This window comes from Camelus ferus, chromosome 16 (assembly GCF_009834535.1).
Source record: "Camelus ferus isolate YT-003-E chromosome 16, BCGSAC_Cfer_1.0, whole genome shotgun sequence".
NCBI lineage: Eukaryota > Metazoa > Chordata > Mammalia > Artiodactyla > Camelidae > Camelus > Camelus ferus.
This window is the reverse complement of record NC_045711.1, coordinates 49,640,940-49,661,374: the sequence shown is the minus strand read 5'-3', so window position 1 is coordinate 49,661,374 and position 20,435 is coordinate 49,640,940. Positions and strand designations below refer to the sequence as shown.

Genomic DNA, 20,435 nt, shown 5'->3' with positions numbered 1-20,435 from the left:
GAACAGAAATGCTACTGGAGATGATTTCTAAGTTTCTCATTTCTGGAAGAGGCTCTTAAGTTGTAGCCACAATTAAGGAAAAGATCAAACACTAATCTAAGGAGGCCTCAAAGAAACAAAAGAACAACTTCCTCCATGACAATTACCCAGTGACTCCAAAAACAACGTAAACAACAACCAGGAAAGTCCTGCTTATTGGTCCCAACACTGGGGGTCCAGTGTATAAAAGCCCCAGAACAGAAGGAGTGATCAGAATCTGAGAAACTCACCACTCAACAGGAGTTCCAACTTCCACCACTGACACCATGACCCATTCATGCTGCTCCCCTTGCCGCCAGCCCACCTGCTGTGAGTCCAGCTGCTGCCAGCCTTGCTGCCCCCAAACTTGCTATGAAGCTACTCAGACCACCTGCTGCAGGACCACCTGCCGCAAACCTACTTGTGTGACCACCTGCTGCCAGCCCACCTGCTGTGAGTCCAGCAGCTGTGGACAAACCTGCTGCCAGCCCACCTGTGTAACCAGCTGTTGCAGCCCTTCCTGCTGCCAGTCCACTTGCTGTGAGTCTAGCAGCTGCGGACAAAACTGCGGTGGGTCCAGCTGCTGCCAGCCAGCCAGCTGTGCACCCGTGTACTGCCACCGAACCTGGTACCAGCCCACGTGCTGCTGCCTGCCTGGGTGCCTGGCCCAGAGCTGCGGATCCAGCTGCTGCCAGCCTTGCTGCCGCCCTGTCTGCTGTCAGACCACCTGCTGCCGCCCTAGCTGTGTGTCCAGCTGCTGCCAGCCCTCCTGCTGATCACCTCGCCAAGAGCCATCCCCTGCATCCAACACAATCTGTCAACTGAGTTGCCATTTTGGGGGCAAATTCACTTCCTAGGTTTGCCAATTATCAGCATGCTCTCCCAGAACTTCTGTTACTCTTCTGCTTGTTTAAAGTGTGTGAATCAGCTTGTTGGAGTGCAGAGGACTTCCCCCAATTCTCTTGCTCTCGTGTAGGTGGATGATGGGCCAGCTTTGTGCATCCTTGATATGGAGTTTGTCTGGGCTTTGACTCTGAAGTCAGGTCCACCCAGTCCCTCTGAGTGACTAAGGAAAACTAATTCTGGTAACTTTTTCATAGGTTTCTGCAACTGATCAATGTTATTCATAATCATATTTTCTTTATCAATGTACTCGTGGCTCTCACACCTTTCTTTTTTCTTTTATGATCACTTTGAGTTGTCTTCCTGGATACAGGAGTCTTCCCTATGTGTCTCTCAATAAATTCCGTGTCATAATTTATCCCATATTGTGTTTGATTTATTGCACAGCATTCCTGATATAGGAATTTTAACCTGCTTTACACACTGTCTGCATTATCCATTCTGAGCATCATAATAGCCCTCCGACCCAATTATCTCCATTTTCAGAAGAAAAACATTTCATTGTGTAATGTCATGTAGCTAATCATAAACAGACTCATCCAGGATGAGGTCTTTCCTTGCTCAAAGGCACCACATTTGCATCTCAAGGAAATAGATGTCTGAGCCTCCGGTGACTATGCCCTCAGCAAGCTGTGGTTGCTGTCCTTGCTTGTGTGGTCATCCCTGGGCATGGACACAGCATGAGATACTCCAGGGAAATTCTGCATTCAGATGTATTTCCCTCTGCCCTCTACCTTCATGATAACTATCCCTCACTAAGTAATAGTAAGCTTTCTTGCCTGCTGATCTACTGACACGAGGAGCCCTAAACGACCAGAGGACATTTGTAAAATTAGGTTGTATCCCCTGACAGAAATGTGACTTCCATAGGATTAAAACCTTCAACCCAGGAGAGTCTAAATCCATGGAGATGGGAAGCACAGATTCCTGAGTATGTCACTGAGAATTAAAGTGAAGGGTTTCACTCCCGCATCCACCCATCACTTTCTGACACTACGTATACTACTTTTATGCACCTGTACGGTGCCACCTGTATGTGAACCACTTAGTGCCCACTGCATCAAGATACATACAACATGCAGAAGACAACCTATCAATCTCACAGGTTGTCACTCTAAGTAGGTTTCTCGGCTGCACATGTAGAAGACATTCCAATTTTCCATGAGGTGAGCCATTTCTCTGCCATGTGATGTGGAGCAGAGCAAGCAGATCTCATGGACTTCTGCCTGTTGTTTGACCTTGTTCACCATACAGCGGGTCCCTTGGTCCAAACTCATGATGATGATACTCTAAGTGGCTGTAATAGCACTGAGACAAGGAAGACAAATCCATACACAAAACACGCAATCGTAGTAGGGAAGAACTTGTGCCTTCTCTATGTAGACGGGGTCTCATGCAGAAAACTTGTCTTCGAGTGGGATGGTTCGGTGTCATGAGTGACATTACCAGTTAGGGCTCAACAACTTTCTTTGCTTCTGACTAACAGCACATACAGCAGAGGCAACCATGGTGAGAGGGACCCTGAGCTGTGGGGTCCACACAACCCTCTGCCTCTGCCACCATGGCTACTCTGTTGATGCTCTCCTGTGTAGATACCAGTGCACCTGAGGACAGAGGTGGGATGAGTTCTCCCGCAGTCGTGTTGTCTGGTGCCTCCTAAGTGGTGGGCACTGTCTGGTGGGCACCGACATGGGACACAAGGAGGAAATACTTTCTGCCCACACACCCATCTCCACCTAAGTGATTCTTCTCCAGATCTCCTTATCTTCCAATCATGCTTCTCCAGGGCTCAGTCCGATCAGTCAATCTTTCAGCACTTGCAAACAGTCAATGGATATCATTTCCCATGACCCTTCTTTCTCCCACCCCACAAAATTGTGACCATGTGTACTGCTCACAGTTTTTAAAATTGGGATAGCTCCTTTTTCTACTACCTTTTGAGCCCAGAAACTGTTGGTCTGTTGTAGTAAACATTCTATCTGGCATAAAGTGCAGCAACACGGATGGACTTGGAAGGCATTACGCTCAGTGAAATAATTCAAAGATAAATACCATATGATGTCACTTACGTGGTATCTCTAAAATACAACAAACTAGTGATTAAAACAAACAAGAAGAAGATTCACAGATGTAGAGGACAAGTGAATGGTTATCAGTTGGGGGGAGGGGCAACATGGGGGTAGGAGAGAAAAAAGGATTATTATGAGATTATATAAAATCATCTGTGTGAAACTTTTGAAAATTATAAAGCACCATAGAATTTGAAGAATTTCACTCAATAAAAATAAATCAATTAGAAAGCATTCTATCGGGCATAAAAGTTGCTGTTGGGGTTATCGACCAGTGACGTTTAATGTATTTCATGTTTATATAGTATAATCACATATGTTTTTTGCAGGAATCAAATGGAATTGTGCTGAGAATGATCACCAAGTATTCTATAGTCATTGAGATTGGCACTAAAGTCTGCTGTTGTCCCACATGGGTTGTAGCTTTTTATAAGTACTTTGGTTTGGATATTTCTGATTTGTAAATTTGAGGCTCACTTTTGTGAAGTTGGGCATACAGAGGTACATAAAAGACAAAATCTTAGATTGCCAAGGAGATGAAAGGGAAAAGGAACAATTCTCTACTAAAAGTAAGGGTGACAAACAGATTTGTTCCTGTGATATCACTTGATAATATATGAAAACACTAATCTGAAAAGATATGTGCACCCTTTTGTTCATGGTGGCATTCTTTACACTAGCCAAGAAACAACCTAAGTGCCCAACTATGATTGAATGGATAAAGAAGAAGACGTGGTTCACTCACACGCACACGCGCGCGCGCGCGCACACACACAGTGGAATACTATTCAGTCATAACAAAAGATGAAATCCTGCCATTTGCACCAACATGTATTGGCGGTATTTTGAGGGTATTTTCCTATGTGAAATAAATCAGACGGGGAGAGTCAAATTTTGTATGACTTCACTGATATGTGGAATACAACAAGCTATAATAAACATAAAGAAAGAAAGAGATAAGTAAATACGTAAGTAAATAAAAACATAAATAAGTGAACCAACCAAATCAAACAAACACAAACAGGTAGATACAGAGAAGAAAGTAGTGGTTATCAGAGGTGGGGGGCGGTAGGGAGACGGCAAAGTGGGTAAACGGGATTAACTTCATGTTGATGGAAACTAAATTTTTGGTGGTGAGCACATTGGAGGTATGCAGAAGGAGAACTATAATGTTGTACACACGAAAAGAAGAAAAGAACTGTGGCCCTTTCATGAAGGAATCTGCCTGTAAGCTGGCTCACCTAGTGAAAAGAAAAAAAAGAGAAAGAAAACACCTCCAGGTTACACCATGGGTGGGCACCGTATGTGAGACAGTAGTCGGAAAATAAAGAAATGTTTAAAGGATGATGACACAATATACATGGGAAACTGTTCATGGGGGGACTTAAATATATTCCCCCAATCAACAGGTAGCGGCTGGCAGACCTGGAAAGTGAATACTCTTCCATACGATTTTAATTCCCATAACAGGATTCTTCCACCATAGATAATTTATGGTTGAAGATAACATCTGAGGTGAACAGGTGCATGATCTATGAGGGAGCTTATACGGAAAATGGATAATTCAAACTAGAATCTTCTTACAACACTGGCACAGACCCAAGTAGTAAAAATGATAAGACATGTCCATACATTTCAAGAATATTTCATCCCACTAAGTCAGAATCTGGTAACATCTAGAACATTTAGAGAAAGCACTCTGTATTTATTTTAATGATTAAGATCTGGTTATCCTTGCCAGGGGCCGTGGGGAAAACGAGCATCTTAGAATTCATGCAGTTAACAGGGAAATGCTGTGCACAGTCAGAAGTGCATCCTATGAGGTGGGAAAACACTGGCCAGGATTAGAGTGAAAGGAGTATGATGTTGCAGCATGGGATATCAGGAAACAGGTTTATAATGAGAGGAAGAATTGCTCAGCAATGCTATTCTGACTATCTAACCATAAATGATCCCACTGAGCAAAAGATACAGGAGACCCAGGATGGACAGATGTTAACTTCATCAATCCTTATTCATGGGAGATGCCTGAAAATGAAATAAGCTGCCATGGAGGTAGGAAGTCACATCACTGGAGGTATCCAAGCAGTTGGCAGATGGAATATTGTATCTTTGATTGGCAGCCTCTGTGAGTGAAATCTACCAGGGGCTTCTAAGGATCCCTTCATCTATTGAATCACTGTGAGGTCCCTAAATCTTCAGTGTTGTTCAAGCACTATAGGTGATTTACTGCTGACATTGCTGTAATTCGCTCAAGTCCACAATCATTCAAAGGCATGACATTAAAAACAATAATACATGGTACCATGAAATTATATTATCCATTACCTAGGCAAAAAGATCTCTTTCCGAAAAAGGTTTTTAAGTTTACCTTGAATATTTTACAAATCCTATGAGGGCCTGAACTTGATTCTGCTGATTCAGTAATCTACTCTTATTTCTCTCTTATTTACATACAGGGGATGTCCACTTCTTGATGCATAACAATTTACCCATCACTGTAATCTGATATGTTAATTTATTAATCACAATCATAACTGTAATAACTATAGTTTTATAGGCTTTTTATTTATAGGCTTTACAATTTTTTATTTATAGTCTTTTTTTACCAGATATTTTTCCATGCATGAATATCTAAAAGAGAGCTCAGTAGCAATCAGAAGATTATTTTGTGAGCAAAGAATTAGAAGAAGTATTTGGAATGATGAAAATTTGAGTAGCATCTTGCATTTATGTCAAACACGTGGTCTTTCCCAAAGGACTGGAAGACTCAGGTGCAGTGTCCCTCTCCCCTGTGCACTGCTTGGCTGTGCACTGCCAACTTTTGCACGTGAGCCTCTCCTGACTCTGAATTTCCGTGGTTTACTACCCCACTCGTATTTACAAACATGCATTCATTTTTCAAATCCTCCTCCAGGCTAGAGGAAATTCTGCTTGTCTTGACAAAGCCCTTTTTCTATAAAATACCTTTGCAAAAATTGGTTTTGCTCCTATATATGCCCTTTAGTTCAACTTTATAGACAGGCAATGCCATCAACTATAGTTGCTATAACTGTTCATGTAAAATTAATAAAAACAATCTATTGAGTAACTACTGGATATAGTAAGGGAGTTTGGTAACAAGATCAACATACATAAATTAATTGCTTTTATATACGTCAGGAACAGTGAAAGAATAAAAAATTTAAAGTATAGCCTATAATAGCATACAAAATAAAATAACTAGAAATAAATTTAATAGCAGTGGGAAAGACCTCTACAGAGAACAGTATAAACACTTTGGCCACACACTTCTACGAATAATTCTACTCATGGAATTTAATCCAACAGAGATGTTCATTTATTTTTAACAGGACAATTTTTATTAGTCCCAAATGGCAAACAGCCCACATGTATATCAACAGTATACAAATAAAATACGTCATATTCATTCAGTGAAGATGATACAGAGAGGGGGATGAATTTCCCATAGATAATTACATGGATGATACTCACAATATAAATTTTCATATTATTGAGAGAGATAATTTGAAACAAAAGGGGTTAAGTTCTATTTCTTAACCTGGTAATAGGGACATGGGTGTGTTCACTTTGAGATAATCTATCAAGTTGGACATTTTCTCACGTGAGAAGGGAAGAGAATTTGTGGGAGTCCGTATGAGTTTAGAAGGAACAACGCGTATGAGATGCACCTGTGTGTAAATCCTTACAGCAGGAAAGCTGTCCAATAACCCAAAGACACAACATGGGATGAAAAGTGGAAGAGGATTTATTTAGAAATGTGGGTAAGATTCCCTGCTTCTAGGGAGACACCTCAAAGTGATCATGAAAAGAAGAAAGCAGGGTACAAGAACCATGAATACATTGAACAAGAAATGTGATTATGAAGAGTATTATGAAGATATGTAGCAGAAACTAAAGAAAAAGTCATGAGGACCTTTTTCCTGAGTTACGTGTAGAGAAAAGGTAAAGATCATGATTTCAGAGTCAAAGCAGATACCAACACTCCCCAGTGGAGGATGCAGGAAGCCAGCACAGACCACACACATAGGAAGAGAATCAGGAGGAAGTCCTCCGCACTCCATCAGGCTGATTCACAAGCTTTTAAACAGGCAGATGAGTAACAAAAATGTGGTAGTAGAATGCTGGCTTTCAGCAATGTTTGGAAGTGACATTTGTTCTAGAATGCCAAATCAGATGCTAAGAAGGTTGGTATGTGAGGTGGTGGTTCTTGGAGAGGTGATTAACAGCAGGAGGGCTGGCAGCAGCTGGACACACAGCTAGGGCGGCAGCAGGTGGTCTGACAGCAGACAGGGCGGCAGCAAGGCTGGCAGCAGCTGGATCCGCAGCTCTGGGCCAGGCACCCAGGCAGGCAGCAGCACGTGGGCTGGTACCAGGTTCGGTGGCAGTACACGGGTGCACGGCTGGCTGGCTGGCAGCAGCTGGACCCACCGCAGTTTTGTCCGCAGCTGCTAGACTCACAGCAAGTGGACTGGCAGCAGGAAGGGCTGCAACAGCTGGTTACACAGGTGGGCTGGCAGCAGGTTTGTCCACAGCTGCTGGACTCACAGCAGGTGGGCTGGCAGCAGGTGGTCACACAAGTAGGTTTGCGGCAGGTGGTCCTGCAGCAGGTGGTCTGAGTAGCTTCATAGCAAGTTTGGGGGCAGCAAGGCTGGCAGCAGCTGGACTCACAGCAGGTGGGCTGGCAGCAGGTGGGCTGGCGGCAAGGGGAGCAGCATGAATGGGTCATGGTGTCAGGTGGTGGAAGGTTGGCTTCTGAGCAGAGATAAATTTCTCAGAAACTGACATCGTCTTCTGTACAAGACCTTTTATACTGTGGTTCCCAAATTTAGGACCAATGGACAGAATCTTCCTTGTTGTTATTTATAACATTTTTTTCATGACCCATGGAAAATTGCCTAAGGAGGAAGTGCTCCCTAAGTATTATGAATCTCCTGAAAATAGAATTATTCTAATAGTTAATATTAAACTGTAAGAACTTGTTTCCAGAAATAAGACAGGCTACCAACATCCACAGCATCATTTAATTATGAATCATCATTTCTCAAGACAGAGTTCATCCTTTTGTCACCCATCAGTTCAGCATAATTTGGAGAAGAGTTCACAGCCATTCTCACTGTCTGTATTTTCCCTTGGCACTACTTCAATTGGGATTCACCTCTAAAGACAGGTGGAACAAAAGTAATGGATTCAAATCAGATTTTAACATGTTTGGAATTAAAACCATATTTTAAAAAGGTTTTCATCTGTGTCAGACAAAGTTGAACAATAGATAAATCTATTAGTAGCAAGCTACTCCACACAGGTATCTCATTTCCTGCAACAGGGGACAGAACTGACTGTCCTAGACAGAAGCTTTTCCATGCCGAACCCGAAACCTGTTGACAGACCTGATAACAGTTCTGCTCTCGGGGACACTATATTTACATTTAGCAGCAAAGAGAAAAGTTGCAAAGCGGTTAATTTGATACTAAAATATTTTGCTTTGAATTGCAGTTTAGAATGAAGGCAGTGGGAGAGGGCAAAATGAGTAAGGGGGGGAGGCAACTGTATGAAGACCGAAACGAAACCTCTGATGGTGATCACATGGTAGTGGACACAGAAGTTGAAACATAGTATTGTATGTACAGGACTCATAATGTTATAAACCAACGAAAAGACACCATCACCAATAAGTGTATTAAAATGCAGGAACAAAAGGGACAGGAATGACTTCCTCACATGCATCAGAGGAGCAAAGCATAACATTTTGGATACTTAGCAATGTCTGTATTTGTAACCTTTTGAAAGAAAGGGCATTTTTCTTTAGTTGGTTGCACTGTGGCTCCTGATATGGCTTCATTTGCTCTGACTTAACTGGGGCTGTGAACTTCTTGGTCCCTCTGCTGCTGAGGTTTCCTGATCTTGGCTGCAAAGTTGGATAAACCCCGTTTGCAGATTCCAGCACATGGGTAATGGCATTGCTAATTCACTGTGTCAAATAATCTGCGGCTCTACTTTGAGGCAGAGCGGAATCAGAGCAGAAGGAAGGTGGGGTGGATAGCTTTCTCTTCTGTGTCTGTCCTGAGAATGGCTCTTAACAGAGTCAATAGGTGGTTACTTGCATGAAGGAGAACTCGTTCGCTAGTTTGAAAATGTGGGATAGCAGTAATTTGCACTAGGACTGAATCATTGGGATGTTGATTTGGAAAAGTGACAGAACAACCAATTCTATCTCGAACAAGATAAATTTGAAGGCACGTGCCTTAAACCCAGTACATTTCTTAGCTTCTTCCTAAGTTACAAGTGTGCCCTGCTGATTTTGCCACCAGTCATTTTGCTATAGTTTATGGAGGTCTGATTTTTGGTGCATTAGCTTATCCATGTTTGTGACTATTTTAAGTACTGTCAACACAGTGGGGAGGGTATAGCTCAGTGGCAGAGTGTATGCTTAGCATGCGTGAGGTCCTGGGTTCAAATCCCAGTACCTCCATTAAAAAGCCAAATAAATTACAAAAAACCTAATTACCTCTCCCCTGTTTAAAAAAAAAAAGTATTATTGACATAGAAGGAATTGTGTCTCTGTGTCTCTTTTATTTTTATTTTTTTCATTGTTTTAAATTGAAGTATAGTTGATTTACAATATTGTGTTAATTTCTGGTGTACAGCATAGTGACTCATTTAGAGATATTCATATTCATTTCCATATCTTTTTTATTATAGGCCACTACAAGGTATTGAATATAGTTTCCTGTGTTATACAGTAGGAAATTGTCGTTAATCTACTTTATATATAATAGTTAGTATCTATAAATCCTGAACTCCCAATTTATCGTTGCCAACCCCTTTCCCCCTGGTAATCATGTTTGTTTTCTATGTTTGTGAGTCTGTCTCTGTTTTGTAAATATGTTCACTTGTGTCCTTTTTTTTAAGATTCCACATATAAGTGGTATTGTATGGTATTTTTCTTTACCTTTCTGGCTTACCATGTCTCTTTTAGATGCAAGAAGTTAAACGATTGTCAGGCCAAAGAATATCAAATGACACACTTTGAAAAGTGTAAGAGGTAATAGATGAGATGATGCTGAAACAAAAGAGAAAGGCAAATAATGCTTTTTAGGGAGAGAGAAATGATTAGATATATGTAAGCACCCGTTTTAAATACCAAAGCTAACCAGATGCCACAATCAGAATGTCTGATAATTTCTCTTTAAACATGACAAACAGCAAGTAGAAAATAATCTTGGACTTGATGATAACAGCTTCTCAGCAAAGTATGAAACAGGATTTGGGAGAAGACTTCCATTTGAGAACCTCCCTTTCCTGGAAACCCACCCAGAACCTCCACCCTATGACACCATGGTCAGCGCCTGCTGTGGCTCCATCTGCTCTGACCAGGGCTGTGGCCAAGGCCTCTGCCAGGAGACCTGCTGCCGCCCCTGCTGCAGGACCACCTGCTACCGCCCCAGGTGCTGTGAGTCCAGCTGCTGCAGACCCCAGTGCTGCCAGCCCGTGTGCTGCCAGTCCATCTGCTGTTACCCCAGGTGCTGCATCTCCAGCTTCTGCCACCCCAGGTGCTGTGAGTCCAGCTGCTGCCGCCCCATCTGCTGTGGATCCTCTTTTTGCTGAACTTCATTCCTCACCACCAGCCCCAAGCCAACCACCATTATCCCAGTGTATCAGTCTTGTTCTCATTTCCTTTGTCCATAGCACCTGGCCTTGTTTTCATCTGTCACTATGTTTATTCACCCCATTGGCTATGCCGCCAAGCAACTGTTTAAGAAGCAACAATTTAAACTAAACACCACACAGAACCTCCAAATTCTGTGCCTATTACCGTGGCATTCGGTCAGATGCCCAAACGCCTACCCTAGTTCATGGGACAGGCTCCTAATCCTATGATTGCTGCACATGGCTTGGCCTTCATGATGACTTACGTGTGTTAGGATAACTACGTCTCAATAAATACTTGGTATCAGAAACACTTGTGGCTCTTAATTATTTTTTAGTGCTGATTATGAACTGGAGATACGTTTGTGTTTCTGTCATGTGAACAAAGAAAACTGATTTTGCTTATCAATCAAAGCCTATATGAGAGAAAAGGCCAAATGATGATTTTTCCCCCAAAGCAGATTGCCCACCTTGCCTGCCATCAAGTTTGTTGAGAGAAAACAAGAATTTCCTTTTTACTACAACTGGACTATGGACCACCTAGCAAGGTCCTTGTACTGCTGGGTTCTGGGAAGCACGTCGGTTGAATGAGACTTCGTTCTCATCACCATGTAACTCATAATGAAATCTTGGATTTAATAGGAAAACATATGTCAGGTAGAACATGTTGATAATATTGGTGAGAAAGAGAAATCATTCTGTGGAAAAATACAAAGGTTGATTCCTGGAAATAAAATGTGTCAAGTCTGGAAATTCAAGGGAAGGTGTATAGTTCACAAACCACCTAAGACAAGACAAAGTGATGGAGAGGCTCAGATGAAAGCAGCATGTTTATATTTTTATAATGTAATTACCATTTTAAAAGTACCAAAACATACATTATAGTCATTCTAAGGAGGAGGGCTATCTCCTTGCTGTCTTCCTGCTTTCGGACAGAAGACCAACCATCTCTAAACAAACAAATGACCACAAAACTGTGGCCCACTTGGATCAAAATCCTATAATACCTGTCCTTGTCTTGACCTTGATTGTGACTTCTCACTGATACATTAATTTATGGCTTCATAAATATTTTAGCTTTCTTGTCATAAGCACTTTGAGCTACATAGAAACTAAGTGCAAAATAACTGTTATATACAGGGGAAAATGATGAAACCACAATCATAGCAGAAATTTTAACACATTGTTTAGATAGTGGTCATTTGAAGGAGAACAATAAACAAGGAAATAGAAAATGTGAGTAGGACCATTATCAACTTAGATGTAATTGATATTTATAAGTAATCTTATGCCTGACAGACTGTTTTCATAATTTTCATACATATCCAGAATATTCATAAAACATTTAGGTACAAAGAAAATCTTACAGCAGAATGACATAAGCCTTTGTCTCCTACCTAAATGCAATGAAATCAGACTTCAGTAACTGAAAAAACAGCACAACCAAACATATTTTTTACAGCTTTGCTTCCTTCCTTCCTTTCTTTTCTCCTTGCTGAAAAATGTTGTCTAAAAGGCAAGCTAGAGGGGGAAGCTCAAGTGGTAGAGTGCATTCTCAGCACCCAAGAGGTCCCAGGTTCAATCCCTGGTACCTCCTCCAAGCTGAAATCAACGAAGAAACCTAATCACCTCCCACTCAGAAAAAAAGACAAAGAAAAAAGCTTCATTAAAAGGCAAGCTGATGTTTGTATGGGAGAGGGATGATCTGTTTTGCCTTAAAAGTGTGCTTCATTTCTTTTTTTTAAATAACTTAAAAGTTGTGGGAAAATTGCAAGAATAGTTCAAACAGTGTTCTTCATGACATGATGCTCTGTCACTGAACGCTGGTGTGTGTTCCTGACATCAAACACATTCTCCTCTGTAGCCGTAACACAGTTCAGTCTCAGACTTTTGCCTCTTAAAAACAGTGCTGCAAAGAGCATCTTGAGTGTATGTCTTGGGGCACCTGTATATGTTTACCTGTTGAATACGCTTCTAGAAGTGAAATTGCTTAGTCAAAGGACAGGCGTATTTACAAATCTTACTGATACTGTTAAATTACCTTATAAAGAATTTGCCCCAGTTTAGACCCTTGCCATTCTGTATATGAGAATCTCTCCAATTTATCAGAGTTAAAAAAATTAGATATTGTATATTTGTCATTCCAAACTATTCACTGCTCTATCCCCAGAGCCTAGGGTGGGAGTTGGCACACAGTAGGTGTTCCATAGTTGGTTTGATGAACAGATAAATTGTTCAATTAAAATTTTTAAAATTATAAATGAGACTGAACATCTTTTAAAAACTTAAAAGGTATTTGTATTTCTTTTTTAGTGAAATGACTGTTAATATCCTTCACTCAATTTTCTATTTGGCTGTTGGCCTTTTTTAAAAATTAGGCGTATAAGAGGTATTCATACATTAGAAAAAATTAGGTCTTTTTCTGTTATATTGGTTAAGGCATTTGTTATTTATTCCCAGTTTGCCCTTTGGTAGCCTTTTGATTTTGTTTAAAGCTTAAAAAACTAATTAGCATGAACACTTTTCTGCTGTAAAATTTTTTAATCTTTTCCTTTATTGCCATTAAATTTTCTGTCTCAGAAAAGCCTCTCCACTTCAAATGTTTTAAGAAAAATTCTTCCAAGTGTTCTCCCAGTACGTTCACAGTTTATTTTCCCCAAAAGAGTCTTTAGAAAACAAAACCTACTGTCTCACTGAGGAATGGTGTAATACACAAAGCTTTAATGTTGACACATTGAGTGTTGGGTTTCAAGTGATGTATCACATGACAACCAATTTGATAGAGCATCTGCAGAGTCTTTGAAATTAGATGATACACATAAGAAAGAAGACGAGAGGTGAGTGAGGAGGAAAGGCTGAATTGGAAGAACCATAACACAGAGACAAGAAAAATGCATTCTACCTAACAAATAACTAATTTGATAATTGCCTATCTATTAACATAAATAATAACGAGGAAATGATGATGCAGTGACAGCAGCTCTTCAGCAGGATATAAAGGGAGCTGTGGGCCAAGAAGACTCCCAAACTCAAGAACCTCACTCTCCTGGAAACCCACCCAGAACCTCCACCCTCTGACACCATGGTCAGCTCCTGCTGTGGCTCCGTCTGCTCTGACCAGGGCTGTGGCCAAGGCCTCTGTCAGGAGACCTGCTGCCGCCCCAGCTGCTGCCAGACCACCTGCTGCAGGACCACCTGCTGCCACCCCAGCTGTGGTGTGTCCAGCTGCTGCCGCCCCGTCTGCTGCCGGACCACCTGCCGCCCCAGCTGTGGTGTGTCCAGCTGCTGCCGCCCCGTCTGCTGCCGGACCACCTGCCGCCCCAGCTGTGGTGTGTCCAGCTGCTGCCGCCCCGTCTGCTGCCGGACCACCTGCCGCCCCAGCTGTGGTGTGTCCAGCTGCTGCCGCCCCGTCTGCTGCCGGACCACCTGCCGCCCCAGCTGTGGTGTGTCCAGCTGCTGCCGCCCCATCTGCTGCCAGACCACCTGCCACCGTACAACTTGCTGCCACTCCAGCTGCGGTAGATCCTCCTGCTGAACTCATATCTGACTATCAACCATGAGCCAGCCACCATCACATCAGTGTGAAAGTGTCATTCATTCTAACTTTTCCATGTTTTAAATGACCACCAAGTTTATTATCCTGTGACACTACCAAGCCACTGGAGAAAGAGCCTCCATCTGGATGCAGTACCACCCCTGCTTCCCAGAAATCTCTTTCCTTCATTCAGCCTCACATGCACTATGCTGTTCGATCAAACCCCCAAGTCTCTGGCTGTTACACTTGCCTTGACCTTCATAATTGCATGTTAACTATTTCTCAATAATACTATCTTGATATCATAAATTTGTGTATCCTTCTTTACTTATTTCTGAGAGCTGATTTTCAGTTTATTTTCTAGCATTCTTTCTCTCAAGATAAAGAAAAGTGTGGATTTCTGTGGCCAGGAAAGAAAATAGATTTTTCAAATGTTACCTAATGCCTATATTATAGAAAGGACTTTATATATGTATGTTTTTTCAAAATAAGATAACTCACCTTACCTAATAAACAATGGTTTTTTTATCCAGTCTGTAAAATGATTAATCACCTGGCATGTTCATTGCACCATTGGGCTTTGGGGAGCATTCCAACCTACGTGAGGCACAGTTGTTTCCTGCCAGGAGCTCACAAGCCAGTCTTGGAGATAAGAGAATCTTCCAAGACAGGTAGAACACGTTGGGTGATATTGATCAAAAGGGTGAAATTTCTGTCTTGGAGAAGGGTAATATAGAAGGAATAATTTTGATAGATGAATTAAGTCAATACACTTAGGGGAAATCTGCAAGTCATGAAGCCACAAGATAAAAAGGAGGTGGAGACAGGAAAATGTTTACATTCTTTTGATGACAATAGTGGCATGAACCAAAGAATCAGTTGTCATTGACCAAATGTGGCAAAGACTGAACCTCACTAGAGTCCCCTAACCTCCTTTTTCTTAGTGACGCCATACCGAAAAAGTCATAAGCAAATGAGGAGGCTATCGGTCAGAGGTGGAGCATCTGTGGATAAGTAAGCACCCCTTTGGGGAAGTTCCAGGGGTGAGTTGGGGAAGGGTCTGAATGGGGGACAAAGATGAGGTCATCAAAGAAAGAACTTAGGTTGTGCTTGAAAGCTTGCACTGAGCCTGCACTCTTGGGATTTTCTTAGATACTGTGAATCTCTTGTACCTCAGGCACACTTGGTCACATTCAGGTAAAAAAACCAAATGTCTCCTGCAGTCACATTGCTGCACCTGTCCTGTCTGATGCCACTTCCACATGAAAAGAAAGTTACTTGAGTAGGAGCAAAAGAAATGAGACAACAGAATAAAGCAATTAGCGTAAGAAAGGAACCAAGAAAACATTATAGACATTCTAAAATGGAGAAATCATAGCCTTTTTAGTGATGATCATAATAATGAAGGATCATAAGATATGAACAGGAGTGCAATAAACAGCATGCCAGGCACTTCAAGTTGAAGCACGGATGCTGTAGAAAACTACCGAGAGTGATCAGTGAGCATGCAGCTCACAGGCGGGACAGGAGGAAGTTAAGGCTAGAATTACTGGTCAACTTCTAATGTTGACGGGCTTGATTGCCATCGTGATGTGTTTATACTTAGAACTGTCAAAATTGTCTGTGATGGGCAAAGAAAATTGTCAAGACATATTCTCCATTCCAGCTCCACTCCATCCACGTTGCAGTGTTTTCATTGGCCTCTCAACCATGGCAAGCGTGTTTCAGATTCATGGTCTCACCCAATGTTGTCTGGCACTAAGGAAGCCATCTATCTGACTGTTTCATCTCTGTTCTTTAAGCAACTACCGAATGTTAACTTCCTTTGTCTTTGAGGGAATTTCCATTTCATAACCAAATAATATCAATGGGCCCAAGGATGGGGGATATTGGTTCTAAACAAGGTATAGTTGAAAAAGGAAAAAAAAATGAAAAATTAAACATCACTTTAAGGTATCAATAGAGCAATGTGGCATTAGTATCATAAATAAAATCACACCCTTAAACTCAGGATTTTATTATTAGTCATTTATCTGAAGACAACCATTGCTCTCACTAAGATTCTCAATGCAGCATTCTTCTCTTATTAACACATGTGACAACGCACACATGTCTGTTTTGAGTAATGACTGAGAAATCTGTTAGAGCAAACTCAGGAGATTGTGATTTTGTTCCTTTATTTCTAACATAGTAAATAAAAAACTCTGTTGTTTCATTTATTTTTTATTTTCATTCCATTACTCTTTGTGTCAATTGCATCCATAAAGATACAGAACATTTCCGGCCCCACAAAGATTGCCAGTGATGCCGTTTTATAGCCGCACCCATTTCCCTCTCCCCCCACCTCCTCCTTAATCTTTAGCAACCACTGATGTGTTCTATGTTTCTATACTTTGGCCATTTTGAGAAGTTCACATCAATGAAAACATAGGGTACGTAACTTTTCGGGATTGCCATTTTTCACTCAAAATAATTTTCTGTTGAGTCATCCAGGTTGTTGAGCATATTGATAGTTCCTTCTCTTCTATTGCTGAGAAGTTTTGATAGGATGAGTGTGGCCATTTGCTCAGACACTCACCCACTGAAGAACATCCGGGTTGTTTTCATTCTTTGGCTATTTTGATTAAAATTGCTGTAAACATTCATGAACACAATGTGTGAACTTATTATTATGTGAACAAAAATCTTCATTTCTCTGGTATAAATGTGTTGATGAAAATTCAATTAGCAATCAAGTTAAGAAGTAAAAAGAGAATTTTATTCCAGCCAAACTGAGGATTTTAATGTGGGAGACAGAAGCTCTGAGAATTGTTCCACCTGTTAGAAGTTAAAAGCACAGTTTTATGTATTTTCGAGACAAAGGATCATACATCAAAATGACACACTGACATTTTACATAAACTTCACCAAAGAGATACAGTTCAGATAAGCACATAGAAAGAGAGCAGCCAGTCACCACGATCCCCTACAGAGCTTTTAAGAAGCTACGTTGCTAGTGTGATCTTTGAGGCTGGTCGAGCAGGCATTCCCACCGTGAATGGGCAAAGAGGAGGTCTGGTTAACGCAGATGCATATTGCACACTAAAGGGGGGAGGGAAGAGGCTTGAATGGTTAGAGAGGGAGAATTTTATGCTTAAATTTTCTTGCCCTGACTTAAAATACAAATTTCATTTTATCATATGGTAGTGGCATGTTTAGATTTTTTCAGAAACTGCCAAACAATGTTTTTGAGAATGGTTATATTATTTTATATTCCTATCAGCACTGTATGAGTGATACAGTTTCTCCATGTCCTCACCAGCATTTGGTATAGCCTATTTTTACTTTTAGTCACTATGATGGGTATACAGTGATAGCTCATTATGGATCTATTAATTGCATTTCCCCAATGGCTAATGGTATTGGACACCTTTTCATGTGCTTATTTGTCATCTATACATCTCCTTCAGTGAAATGTCTCTTCTTTTGTCCATGCTCACCAGCATCATTGCTTTTTTTTTTTTAACTACTGAATTTGAGAGTTCTTCATATAGTCTAGATACCAGTCTTTTGTCACATACGTGGTTTGCAAATATTTCTCCCCTTCTGTAGCTTGTCTTTTCATCCTCTTAACAGTGTCTCTTGCAGAGCAAAGTTTTAAATTTTCGATTTACCAGCTTTTCCTTTTATGGATTGTACTTTCGGTGACAATAGTAAGAACTCTTTGCCTAGTCCAAGATCCCAGAGATTTTCTCCTCTGTTTTGTCCTGAAAGTTTTCATCATTTTACTTTTAAGTTCATGATACAATTTTGAGTTAATTTTTAAAAAATAAGATATGAGACTTAGGTTGAGGTTTTCTCTTTTTTTCCTTCCTTTTTTTTGCCTGCAGATGTCTGCTTGTTCCTTTGTTAAAAAATTAATTGGGCATATTTATGTGGGCTTATCTGAGTCATCTTTTACTTGGAGATTTTTCCCACTTCATATTTTTAATACCTAATGTATTTATTCTTACTTTTTAAAGAATTTTATTGAGATGTAATTCACAAACAATTTAACTCACCCATTTAAAAATATACAATTCAATGTTTCTAGCATCTAAACAGGATTGTGCAACCATTACTACATTTAATTTAGAATATCTTGGTGCCCAGAAAGGAAACTTCATATCCATTTAGCAGTCACTCTCAATCCCCCCACGCTCTGTCTCAGCTGTAGGCAACCACTGATCAGTCCCTAGATTTGCGTCTCCAGAACTTGCACATACATGGTAATATGTAATATGTGGCTTTTTGTGAATGACCTCCTATACTTAGTGTATTGCTTTCAAGGTTTGTCTACATCGTATCATGAGTCAGTACTTCATTCCTTTTTATTGACTAATAATATTCTATTTATGGATACACTACATTTTGTTTATCCAGCCATCAGTTGATGGACATTTAGGTTGTTTCCACTTTTTGGATATTATTTTTAATGCTGCTATGAATGTATTCAACTTTTCATTGAACTATATTTTCATTTCCCTTGGATATATATCCAGGGGTGGAATTGTTGAGTCTTTATGCATGGTAATTCTGTGCTTCAATTTCTGAGAAATTTCCAAACTATTTTCCAAAGCAGTGTACCATTTTATAATCCCATCAGCAACGTGTAAGGGCTCCAATTTCTGCACATTCTTGCCAACAATTGTTATTATCTGTCTTTTAGCTTAAAGCCATCCTAGTGGGCATAAAGTGATACCACATTGTGGTTTTGATTTGCATTTCCCTAATGAATAATGATGTTGAGCACCTTTTCATAGACTTACAGGCTAATTTGTGCATCATCTTTGGACACATGTCTAATCAAATCTGTAGTTCACTTTTAACTGGGTTATTTTTCTTTTAATTATTGAGTTGCATGGATGTTTAATATATCCGGGATACAAGTCCATTTCTCTATAACCCCTCTTTATTTCCTTCTGTTGTATTAAGTGGTTATTTTCTAATATAACATTTTAATTACTATAATGAAGTGTGTGTGTGTGTGTGTGTGTGTGTGTGTGTGTGTGTGTGTATTAGATGTGTTTAAATGCTAGGGCTTAAAATATATACCAATTTGTCAGAATGTACTTCAGATTGATATCGATTTTGTTTCAGTAAAATAGAGAAAATTTTTCTTATATAACTCCACTTCATGCTCCTTTCTTGTGCTATTATTACACATATTATGTATATATATATTACAAATCAAGCAATACATTATTAATATCATTTCTTTATATAATGTTATGCCTTTTAAACAAGCTGAGCAAACAAAGAAGAGCAAGTATGTATTTTGGACTTATAGTAACTTTTTTGGGGAGAAATTTTAAGATGTACTCTCTTAGCAACTTTCAAATCCACAATACAGTGTTACTAAACTTAGTTAATCATATTATTTAACCTTTCTGGTTCTCTTCATTTCTTCTCAAAGATTCAAGTTACCATCTGATGTCACTTTTCTCCAATCCAGCTTTGCTCCATCTGCTTCCTCTGTGCTGGTATTGTCAAATGTGTTACATATCCCGTTGTTATAGGCACAATTATTTTGTACGTTGTCTTATGCAATTGCTTTTAAATCAGTTTAGAGAAGAAATCAGAAGAAATACGCAATTATATACAATTATCCGGCACAGCCTTCCTGACCACCAGAGTTGACTATGATCCTGGGAGTCCTCTTCTTTGGCTGCCTTTCCCTCTGATTATCTCTAATAAACTTATAGCTACTCTGCCATTTGCTTGTACCAAGTAGTTACCAGCCTTATTTTCACTCTCCACCAAGATCTCCACTGTTTTTGACAATACCCTTGGGCATAGAGTTCTCCAAGCTCTGCTCCAAATAAAGCCAATCTTCTCAGGTAGAGCTGAAAAACGATTAGTCCTTAAGACCTGCCCTTCCATCTGGGCAGAGTCTCTGTGCCAGTGCACTGGGACTAGAGAAGGGACTCACTTTTACCAAAGTGACCCCCCCCCACCCTGCTAGGTGGGCTCCCTCTCATCATCTCAGCTTAGCCCTCCCAGTGTGGAAGCTCTTCTCTGTGAGATGGGATGTGGGTGATGAGACCATCTTCACAAAGAGCAAGTAGGCTTGACTGAGTGTGATTAGGGAGGTCCTAAGTATTATCAGTCCTTCTGTAACTCGGTGAAAGAGTAGTTTTCTCCTATTAGGGGCACGCTAAATCAGCGAACTTCCCAGAACTGCACAACTGCTCCTCATATCTGGAGTCTCCATATGGCTC

The 20,435-nt window shown here is 40.6% G+C and overlaps 3 protein-coding genes across 3 annotated transcripts; 2 read left to right on the top strand and 1 right to left on the bottom strand.

The window, feature by feature from the left end:
• The first annotated feature begins 253 nt into the window (after positions 1-253).
• Positions 254-1,284, top strand: LOC116669168 (keratin-associated protein 9-2-like). The gene has a single exon (XM_032498164.1). The coding sequence runs from the start codon at positions 306-308 to the stop codon at positions 792-794; it is 489 nt and encodes a 162-aa protein (XP_032354055.1). The 5' UTR covers positions 254-305; the 3' UTR covers positions 795-1,284.
• A 5,045-nt stretch (positions 1,285-6,329) lies between these two features.
• LOC102517516 (keratin-associated protein 9-4) lies at positions 6,330-7,797 on the bottom strand. Its single transcript, XM_032498162.1, has one exon. The coding sequence runs from the start codon at positions 7,738-7,740 to the stop codon at positions 7,234-7,236; it is 507 nt and encodes a 168-aa protein (XP_032354053.1). The 5' UTR covers positions 7,741-7,797; the 3' UTR covers positions 6,330-7,233.
• A 5,875-nt stretch (positions 7,798-13,672) lies between these two features.
• Positions 13,673-14,738, top strand: LOC116669171 (keratin-associated protein 4-1). The gene has a single exon (XM_032498171.1). It carries the CDS (start codon positions 13,744-13,746, stop codon positions 14,194-14,196), a length of 453 nt encoding a protein of 150 aa, XP_032354062.1. The 5' UTR covers positions 13,673-13,743; the 3' UTR covers positions 14,197-14,738.
• The last annotated feature ends 5,697 nt before the right edge of the window (positions 14,739-20,435 follow it).